We start from the raw sequence: 10,000 nt of genomic DNA, 5'->3' as shown, positions 1-10,000 counted from the left end.
GTTGGAAGGCCCCTTCACCTGGGCAGCGAAGAAAAGGTCTGGGGGCGGTTGGGAGTCCGCTGGGGCGCGGGGTTGGCCGCTGCTGCGGCGGAGTTTGTCTTTGCCCCAGTTGAAGAGAAAAATAAATCCCAAAACTTTTCTGTGAGAGCCCTCGGCCTCGAGGGCTTGGAAGGCCTCCTTGTCGAGTCCGTACACCTCAGCGAAGGCGACACCGCGGACTCCGAGCAGTTCCACGAGCTCCGAAAACACCCCGGGGTCGCTTTCGATCAAACACCAGCCCGAGTGGTCGTCGGCGGCCATTTTCGACGCGATTTGTCTTTTAAAAGCAAAAAATAAACACTAAATCGACTTTTTGAAGTCTTTTCGACAAAAAATCCGAAAGAAACTCCGATTTTCCAGCCCGATTCAGCTTTTTGTGCAACTTTTCCGCGCGAAAAAAAAACCCGCAAAAAAAACCCAGCGCCCGCCGCCACACCGCAAATTCAATTTGCTTCCGCAAAATAACTTTTAATTCGTCTAATTAAAAGCGCAAATCGCAGAAAAGCGCACACGCCAGCGGTGTGTATGTACACCCCAACGCCGCAGCCGCCCACGGAAGCCCCGCTAAAACCTGGCCACTTCGCCTCATAAAACATTAAAAATACGCAAAAAGAAACCAAATAGGAACTTCAATTCCACTTCACTTCTTATTTTCTTGTCCGTCTCAGTTTTGTCGCTGCCATCTTGGGAAATGGCGCCGGGGGCGCATGCAGCTCCGGTGTACATACACCCCAAACTTCCGCAGCGGCGCACAGAGCCAAGTTCCGCCTTTATTTCTTTTCATTTTTAATTAACCTCTTCTTTTCTTTCCGCATTTGAACGCCCTCCCGCCTTCTTGGCAGCAGATCGAGGCCAGCGAGCACTTGACGCCTCCAGCTCTCTCTCCGCACACTTTTCTGTCTTTGAATTCTTTTTTGTTTCTCTTGCAAAATCCAAAAAAGAATTATAAACCAAACAAGGGCAAGAAGCTGCGCCCAATGGGGCTCTTGCAAACAAAGAACTCCGTCTAAAAAAGCAATTTTTTATTCATTTCATATAAGCAAAGCAGCCTAGCTAGCCACCCCTGGGATTTGTATCGTGTCTCGCTAGCTGGCAAGCTGGCCAGCTAGCCAGCTCTGTGTACAAACGGCCAGCTAACTGCAGCTAGCTAGCTGGCTGTTCGTCCGCCTATTAATCCGCTGTTTCCACTTTTTAAACAATTAATTGCAACCGATCTGTACTTACAGCTCAAGTCGAAAAGCTCCTAAATTTTAATTTGGATTTCACAACTTGGAATTCATAAAATTTATTTTGTTTTATTTGGAGTCACAAACACTCCACTCCTACTTACTGGGGAGTCAGCGCAAGCCAGCTAGCTAGCTAGCTCGCTAGCCAGTTAGTTAGCTAGTTGGTTAGCTAGCTAGCCAGCTAGCTAGCTAGCTAGCTAGCTAGCTAGCCAGGTAGCTAGCTAGCGAGTAAGTTGCGAACAGAGTCTGAGAGGCATCTGCTCAGACGGCAATTGCAAACTTTGGAAGAATCCGAATTCAGTTTTAACTTTTCGACAAGAAGATAAACCCTAAACCCTAAACCCTAAACCCTCGATCCTGGAGTTAAATTAGAAATATAAAATCGCAAAAGTGAACTCCAAATTGGAATTTAAAAGCTCCCCGACTTCAACTGTAGATACACATGAACTGTGAGAGCTCCCGAGGCTTTAAAAGGCAAACTAAACTAAAAGATTTCAACTCAGCCCTTTTGCTGCTGCTGAGGGCCCCCAGCAGCAGCAAAGAAAAGGCACTTAGTCTCGAAATTGTTGCAGAGTTGCAGTGTCTTGTAGCTGTCGCTGAGCGCTGTTCTGGCCTCTGAATGCATGCACTGAGCCCTCTAAAGACGAGCAGCAGCAATTTAAATCTTTTTAAATGGCCAAAAGGCTACTTTGGCGAGCTTTCCACTCTTTTTGAACAAGAGTTGAGGTGTACGTACACCCCATTCGTCCGCAGCCGCTCCAGTTTGGTTGTGCAGAACTGGCGGGAGGCCGCGGGGGAGAAAGCGGCAGTTTTATAATTGCGAAGCTTTCGAAAAGAACAAAAAGAAGTTTATTTTGTGTTTAAAAAGCGCAAGACGTGGAAAGTTGGAGGGTTCCGGCGGTTTCCGGGGAAGTGCTGCGGGCAGCGCTTCCCCGGAGTCGGTGGGAAGCGAGTCGCCGGCGCGGCAGCGAAGACGCGGGTTCTTTTTGGTTTTTTTTCAAAGTGGAAGAAATATTTGCAAAAAAATACCATTTGAAGAGGAAAGGGGAAGAAAAGGAGGCGCCCGAGGGCGGGTTGCGGGCGTCGGGGCTCCCGCGCGAGTCGGGGTTTCGGGGAGTGACTGCGACGCGGGGCCGGCGGTGGTAAAGAAAGCAGCAGCGAGTTTTGAATTTGCAAGAAAAGGAGAAAAGGGAAAAGACTTGAAGTCGAGAGGCGGCGGAGTTCGAGAGAAGTCGCAGTCCCAGCGGCGGCGTGCAGCCCCCTGCGCCCCCTGAGCGAACAGCAGCAGCAGCAGCAGCGGCAGCAGCAGCAGCAGCAGCAGCAGCAGCAGCAGGCCTGCGTGGACTTTCTTTTCTTTTGAAGAGTTGCAAAGACTTGAGCGCGGAGGCGAGCCAAAGCCGGGAGAGGCCAGAGGCAGGCCGCAGCTTTCCACTTGGACTTGTCGCAGAAGTTTGAAGATGGCTTTGGGCGTTGGCTTAGGAAAGCGAAGTTTGCTGCGCAGCTTCGCCGCTGCTGCAGCGCCGCTGCTGCTGCTGCTGCTGCTGCTGCAGCAGCAGCAAGCAGCAGCAGCGCGGCCGCTGATCGACCCCATGCAGCACTCCATCGGGCTCGTGTCCGAGGCCACTTGGAGCGGCAAAGTCCTCAAGTTTCGGGACAGTTCTGTGTTTGCAGTTTTGTTTTTCGACCCGAGTTCCGCAGACACCCCAGCCCTCGTTGAGGTGTACGAACACTTCGCCAAAAAAATGAAAGGCTTCGTTCAAGTCCTCGCTGTCGACTGTTCTCACAATTCAAAACTCTGCAAAGAACACGCCCAACAGCCCCTCCCCCAAATCGTCATTTTCCCCCCTTTTCCACTTCCCCAGTTCGCCTACCAGGTGGGGGGTTCGATTCCCACCAATGCGCCTTTTAGTTCTTATTTAGCTCTTATTATTTAGTTCTTATTTAGTTCTTATTTGGTTCTTATTTAGTTCTTATTTAGTTGTTCTTTTGTTCTATTTAGTTCTTATTATTCAGTTCTTATTTGGTTCTTATTTGGTTCTTATTTGGTTCTTCTGCAGTTCTTATTCAGTTCTTATTTTGTTGTTCTTTTGTTCTATTTAGTTCTTATTATTCAGTTCTTATTTAGTTCTTCTTTAGTTCTTATTTGGTTCTTCTTTAGTTCTTATTTGGTTCTCCTTTTGTTCTTATTTAGTTCTTATTTGGTTCTTCTTCATTTCTTGTTTAGTTCTTATTATTTGTTTTGTTTCACTTTTTAGTTTTATTATTTTTTGTTTCATCTTTTAGTTTTATTATTTTTTTGTTTCATTTTTAATTTTATTATTTATTTTGTTTCATTTTAATTCGCTGTTAAGCCTTTTTGAGTTCAAGTTCGGTCTCAGTTGAATTCAAGTCGAATTCAACTCCAAGTGAACTTCAGTTTCACTTTTATTCTTTTAATTCTTTTTTGATTTTGAACTTCAGTTTCACTTTAATTCTTTTAATTCCTTTTTGATTTTGTTTTGTTTAATTTAATTCAAGTTCTGTGCATTTGAGTCCAATTCAACTCGAAGTCAGTTTCAATTGTGTTTTAATTCGTTTTCAATTTGTTTTTAATTCTTTTTCAATTCAAATTTAATTCAAGTTTTGTCCAAGTCCATTTCAATTCAACTTTAATTCCATTTAATTCGTTTTTAATTCTGTTTTAATTCAAGTTTCATTCAAGTTGGAGTTAAGTGGAATTCGTTTTTTAATTCTTTTCTGATTATTTTCAACTTCAAATTTAATTCAAGTTTTGTTCAAGTTGAGTTTAAATCCAATTCAACTCCAATTCAATTTCAATAAAAGTTTAATTCAAGTTTAATCCAAAATTAATCAATTTTAATTCATTTTAATTTAGTGAAACTTTAATTCAAGTTTAATTGAATTTCAATTCAAGTTTAACTTAATTTTAATCGGAGTTTGATTGAAGCTCAATTAGATTTTAATTCAAGTTCAATTCATGTTCAATTTAATTTTCGTTGAAGTGTAATTAAATTTTAATTCAAATTAAGTTCAAGTTCAATTGAATTTTAGTGAAGTTTAGTTCAAGTTAGTTCAATGTTAGTTCAAGTTGAATTTCAGATTTTAATTCAAGTTTATTTAAATTTTAGTTCAAGTTAAATTAAGTTTTAATTAAATTTTAATTAAATTTTAATTAAATTTTAATTGAATTTCAATTAAATTTTAATTCGAGTTCAAGTTAAGTCTGGACTTGTATGGCCTCTTGCCGAGCTTGCTGCTGCAGTGGCTTCGTGCAAGAGAGTTGCTGCTGCAGCTGCTGCAGCAGAGTTGCTGCTGCAAAGCTGCAGCTGCTGCAGCTACTGCTGCTGCTACTGTTGTTGCTGCTGGTGGCTGCTGCAGCTTCTGCTGCTCCTGCAGTTGCTGCTGGTGGCTGCTGCAGCAAGTGCTGCTGCTGCTGTTGCTGCTGCAGCTGCTGCTGCAGCTGCTGCTGCTGCTTGCGGTGCTGCTGCTGCGCTTAGGGCCCGAAAGACGTGGAGAGTTTGTCGAAGGCGGTGCGGCCTTTGATTCCTTCGAATGTGAAGTCCGTGGCGAACCAAAAAGAGCTCGAGGCCCTCATTGCCTCGACTGTTCAAATGCCAAAAGCTCTTTTCTTTTCCGACAAACTCACCAAGCCCTCCATTCTCCTCAAGGCCCTCAGCAACGCCTTCAAGGTCCGCCACTTCTCCCAAACTGCCACTTTCCAGTCCAACTTGCCACTTTCTAAACAAGTTTTGCCTTTTTCCAGCAAGTCTTTCCATTTTCTAGGCAAAGTTTTCCAGTTTTTGAACAAGTTTTGCCTTTTTCTGCGCATTTTCTGCCTTTTTCCGCACAAGTCTTGCCATTTTTTGCACAATTTTTGCTGCCTTTGCTGGAGCTTTGCCGTCGTCATTGGTGTGATTCTGGAGCGAAATTAAGTTTGAAAGAATATTCAAAAGTAAAAGTTTGAAGGAATATTCAAAAGTAAATTCAGAAGTATTATTTGTTTGCCGCGGAATGAACTTGTTTTGACTTGCTGCTGCTTGCTTCAGGACAAGCTGGCCTTCGTGTTGCTGAACAAAGACGCGTTTCCTGAGGCCGTGAAGAAGTACAAAGTGACCAGCTTTCCGCACTTGGTGGTCGTGAGAAAAGACAAAAAAGATGAAGTTTATAAAGGCGCTTTTGAATTTCAAAAGCTTTTCGACTGGCTGAATGTCTTCTCCGAAACTTTCGTCATGGGCGGCGGCTTCTCAGACACTGCGCCTCCCGCTGAAATCGACCCGGAGCTGCAGCCTTGGTGGGTTTCTCTCACTTCGGAAGCTCGATTCATTCTCAACTTCAGTTAATTAGCATCCTTATTGTTTAAAATAACAATAATAAAGAGTTTTCTTTCTTTTTAGCGGCGTTCGCGCTCAAGTTCTGCCGCTTTCCGCGCGGATTCAGGAAAGTTGAACCGGTTCCGGAACTGACCAAACAGTCCAGCCAAGACATCTGCTTCAAGAAAAGCAACAAGTTCGTTTGCGTGATGCTGGCGAAGAGGGGGCGGCAGTTGACCACTGAGGAGCAGGAAATGATGGAGTCGCTGAAGGAAGACTACGAGGGCCACCAAGACAAGGGGCCGGACTTCCGCTTCATGTGGATCGACCTCGACACGGAAACCGAATGGGCTGAGCTCTTCGACATCAAAAACACCCCCACTGTCGTCGCAGTTAATCCGCACAAGAAAGTTCGCTTTCTGAAGCTCGCAGCCGACTTGCCGGTGAGGAGCTTCGCAGCGGATCGGCTGCAGCTTTCTTGTGCAGCGAAGGCATTTCTGAATCGCGGGGGCTGGGGGGTGCTGTCGAGACACTCTGGAGTCCTTAAAAGAGTTCAATTTGATATTTTTGAGGGGATTTTATCTTTGGAAGAACTCAGTTAATGTTTATGTGGTGGTCGAGGTTTGCGTGCACATGTGCGCAGGCGACGAAGCCGCACATCCGGAAAATGCTGGGAACCATCTCAAGTGGAGATGCGCGATTCAAGATTGTGCCTCAGGCAAAAGTGCCGAAGTTTGTGGACAGAAAAGAGGCAAAAGAAGATGCGAAAAAGCCGGACACAAAGAAAGAAGAGCTTTAGACTGCGCCCTCCGGTTTCGGCAGTTACCGGGGCGCGTGAGGGGCGCCCGCAGCTTCCCGCAGAGGCTCGCGCAGCTGCAGACTTGAAAACGAAAAGGAAAAAGAGAAAAAAGAAAAAGTGGCCGCCACAGTTCGCTGGGGAAAGCCAGATCTTCACTGCATTCCGCTTTCCAGACACAAGTGCAAACTCTTTGCTCTGCAGCGCTGCAGCCAGCTGAACCAACTTGTGCACAACTCTGCGCCTGGGAAGCGCTCCATACAAAAACAAATGACTTGTGTGCCAATTTGGCACAAATTTTGTGGGTCGGGGGGCTGCGGCTGCAGGACTTGTTGCATTCTAGAGAGATCTGGAGTTTCTTTGTTAGAAAAGTTGCTGCACTTCCTAGCAAGGCAGCCACTAAGGCTTGCTGCACTAAGAGAGTTGCATGCGTTTCGAAAAGGCAGATCCGATGGCAGTTGTTAAAGTTTGACGATTCAACATTCACTTTTGCGGAAAGCTGCAAAAGCTAAAGCTGCTGCTGCAGCGGCCTGCGCGGCCGCTGCAGCAAAAGGCTCTCGAGAACGCTGGGGAAACTTCACAAGGAGAGCCCACGCTGGAGAGGAGCTGCTGGCAGAACAAGTCTTGCTGTGCGGAGTGAAGAGAAGCTGCAGTTGGCCGCATTTTGCAACTTTAGGAAACAAAAATGCGGAGTTTTGGGGCAGCTGGGCCGCCGTGCAGCGCCGCGAGGGCGCAGCAGATCACATACTTTACTCGCGCTGTGCAGCTTCGCTAGTTCTGTATACAAACTGCCTCAAGCAGTCACTCGGAACGAATGTTGGCAAGTCCAACGAGAGTTCTGTACAATCCGCCTTTGATTTGCATCAGTTCGTCGTGAGTTCCCACTTCCGCGACGCGGCTTCCGCGCTTGTCTTCGTTCGTCAGAACCACGATTTTGTCTGAATGCAGCAGCCTCGACGCGCACTTAGGCTCTAAAGAGCTTCGAAAGGCTTTTAATTTCCATTAAAATGCAATTTTAATGCCAAATGGTTCAGTTTTTATGAAGATTCCACGAGAAACGCACTCACCGGCGTTGCGAACAGTGGACAGCCTGTGGGCAATTATGATCGTGCTGCGCTTCTCCGCAGCCAGCAGCTCGTCAATCGTCTGCTGCACTATCTTTTCGCTTTCCGCATCCAGTGCAGATGTGGCCTCATCTAAAATAAGAAGACGAGGCTTTCTGATGAGCGCTCTGAAGAAACCAGCCCGTCGACAGAAGACCTGTTTGCCTGGGATTCAGCTTTCCAGCTTGCAGCTGGGCTGCTTTAGGTAGAAGGGAAGCACAAAAAGCAACAATAAACACAATTTCGAGAAGTATTTCCAAAAAAGAACACACCTTGCAATTGCAATCCGTTGTTTCTGCCCTCCAGATAGCTGCGCTCCACCTGATCCCACATTGGTGTTGTAACCGTCGGGGAAAGTTGAAATGAATCCAGCAGCATTCGCGAGCTTCGCCGCCTCCCGAATTTCCTCCTGCAGCACAAGAGAAGCAGCAAAATGAATTCTGCGAGCAGCAAAAGCTCCGCCACATGCAATAAGAACCGGAAATCGCTGCACTGGGAAAACTCCGGCAAAGAATGAATGTCGTTTCGTCTTCAGAAAGCCAACAGCCACGGAAACACAGCACCACAATACTGTTTGCATTTCCTGCATTACTCAGAAACTTCTTGCATTTGAAACCTCATGTACCTGAGTGGCCCCTGGCTTGGATATCGCAATGTTTTCTTCAATTGTCATGTCAAAAAGAACAGGTTCTTGGCTAACCAGACCCTCCTGCTGGCGGACTGACCTGCGGAAGCCACATGGCAAAGCACAAAATCCTGAACCGCAAAACCCTAAACTCGAAAACCCTAAACCCTCAGCGCTAAGCGCTAAGCCCTCTGCGTTAAACCCTGAACGCCAAAACCCTAAACCCTAAACCCTAAACCCTGAAAACCCAAGCACTGGGGTCAAATCTTTCAGGGTGCTCATTTTCAGCACGAAAAATAAGTTAAATTATTAAATTGCGGCCACTTACACAACATTAAGTTCGCGAAGGTCATCGCCGTCCAGCAGAATCCTCCCCTCGCTGATGTGCACGCGTTCAACACCTTTGTTCGGCTCCTCCTGCTCTGACTGAGATGTCGGCTTGACTTTGTAGGTGCTTTTCAAGTCATAAAAACGTTCCTGTCGCGAAACAAATGCAAATATGCCAATATATTCAAATTTAAATCGAAAAAATGTAAGTTATTCTCCAGGATCTGAAGCCTTGTGGCTGAATCCTCCTTCTCGACAGCAGCAAAGTCCGCGGAATTCAACTTACCACCAGCTGCACAATGGTTGACTTTCCACACCCCGAAGCCCCGACTAAAGCAACAGCTTCGCCTTCCTTAATGGAGAATGTGAGATTTCTGTATACCTGCGATTGTGCAAAAAAGGACCGAAAACCCTTCACTTGCTAGCAGTTACTGTTCGCTGCTGCAGCAGCAGAAGCAGCACATTAATCTTCCGAAAGGATATTACTCTGCTGCTTTTCAGAACAAACTAATCTCCCAAATAGGGGTTAATTTGCTGCATATTAGAGTAAAGTAAACTCTCAACGAGGATAAGTTTGCTGCCTGTTAGACCAGAGAATTGCGAAATCAGCAGCAGCTCCAACTCACTCTATTGTCGGGTCTCGTGGGGTAAGTGAAGTTGATGCGGTCAACATCTATAACTCCCTTAAATGTCTCGTGGCTTAAGACTTTTCCTCCCGAGTCGCGCACGTCGATCTCGGAGGGCTGAGTAGCAGCAACGGCCAGCCCAACATTTTCGGAAAATTGTGCATTTCAAGACTGAGACAAATTCATATTCTGGACTTTTCCCAGTCGAGACAAATTCTAAAAAAAACAAAAACTGAAACTCACTCGGTCTATTAAGCCGTACACACGGCGACCCGCAGCCGTCGCTTTCCCCGAATCCGTTGTGAACAGAACAGTTTGTCCAACGGATGAGACCGCGAAAGTAAGCGCGAAGATTGTCTGCGTGATCACTGGACCACCAGAAACAGTTCACACGCAAATTTAGTGCACATTCTTCAGAAATATTCAAAAAGAATGCACAAAACCAAGTCAATTATGAAAAGAACAGTTTGTGAAGATTGTCTGCGTGATCACTGGACCTTCAGAAACAGTTCACACGCAAAATGAGTGCACATTCTTTAGAATTATTCAAAAAGAATGCACAAAACCAAGTCAATTATGAAAAGAACAGTTTGTCCAACGCACGGGACCCCAAAGTCATTGCGAGATTGTCTGAGTGACCACTGGACCTTCAGAAACAGTTCACACCCGAAGTGCATGCAGATTCTTGAAAATCTTTCAAGAAGAATTCCAGCGTTCTGAACATTTTCTAACTTTTTAAAACCCACCTTCGGATTTCACACCCTCTTCAGCCACCAGCTTGCCGCCGTACCACAACGCGAGACAGTTCACGAAAAAGTTTACTGCCTGTGGCACATGTCATCCCAAAGGAAAGCTACACTTGCTTTCCAATTTCTAGCAAAAAGCACAGTAGCTTCCAGCACGGAAGTATATATATATATATATATATATATATATATATATATATAA

General features: G+C 45.7%; 3 protein-coding genes across 3 annotated transcripts in view; 1 reads left to right on the top strand and 2 right to left on the bottom strand.

Annotated features, from left to right (window-relative positions):
- ENH_00002630 (ubiquitin carboxyl-terminal hydrolase isozyme L5, putative) overlaps window positions 1-300 on the bottom strand; it is a gene marked incomplete at both ends in the record, with an annotated part of 3,372 nt that extends 3,072 nt beyond the window's left edge. The window contains one exon of the mRNA XM_013583967.1: window positions 19-300. Within this exon, the coding sequence (XP_013439421.1) occupies window positions 19-300 (282 nt within the window). The remainder of the gene's footprint in view (window positions 1-18) is intronic.
- A 2,422-nt stretch (window positions 301-2,722) lies between these two features.
- Window positions 2,723-6,374, top strand: ENH_00002620 (thioredoxin, putative; the record flags this gene model as incomplete). The annotated part of the gene is made up of 5 exons (XM_013583966.1): window positions 2,723-3,139; window positions 4,763-4,954; window positions 5,312-5,556; window positions 5,703-6,018; window positions 6,219-6,374. The coding sequence occupies 5 exons, from the start codon at window positions 2,723-2,725 to the stop codon at window positions 6,372-6,374; spliced, it is 1,326 nt and encodes a 441-aa protein (XP_013439420.1).
- A 798-nt stretch (window positions 6,375-7,172) lies between these two features.
- The window catches only part of ENH_00002610 (ATP-binding cassette protein subfamily B member 2, putative), a gene marked incomplete at both ends in the record, with an annotated part of 10,375 nt that continues 7,547 nt past the window's right edge, over window positions 7,173-10,000 (bottom strand). Inside the window, 9 exons of the mRNA XM_013583965.1 lie at window positions 7,173-7,309; window positions 7,439-7,602; window positions 7,747-7,883; window positions 8,100-8,199; window positions 8,428-8,576; window positions 8,713-8,808; window positions 9,053-9,169; window positions 9,296-9,420; window positions 9,799-9,877. Of these exons, the coding sequence (XP_013439419.1) occupies window positions 7,173-7,309; window positions 7,439-7,602; window positions 7,747-7,883; window positions 8,100-8,199; window positions 8,428-8,576; window positions 8,713-8,808; window positions 9,053-9,169; window positions 9,296-9,420; window positions 9,799-9,877 (1,104 nt within the window). The remainder of the gene's footprint in view (window positions 7,310-7,438; window positions 7,603-7,746; window positions 7,884-8,099; window positions 8,200-8,427; window positions 8,577-8,712; window positions 8,809-9,052; window positions 9,170-9,295; window positions 9,421-9,798; window positions 9,878-10,000) is intronic.

This window comes from Eimeria necatrix, genomic scaffold (genome assembly GCF_000499385.1).
Source record: "Eimeria necatrix Houghton genomic scaffold, Enh_scaff107, whole genome shotgun sequence".
Classification (NCBI taxonomy): domain Eukaryota; phylum Apicomplexa; class Conoidasida; order Eucoccidiorida; family Eimeriidae; genus Eimeria; species Eimeria necatrix.
The sequence above is the reverse complement of the archived record's forward strand: the minus strand, read 5'-3'. Positions and strand labels throughout refer to the sequence as shown.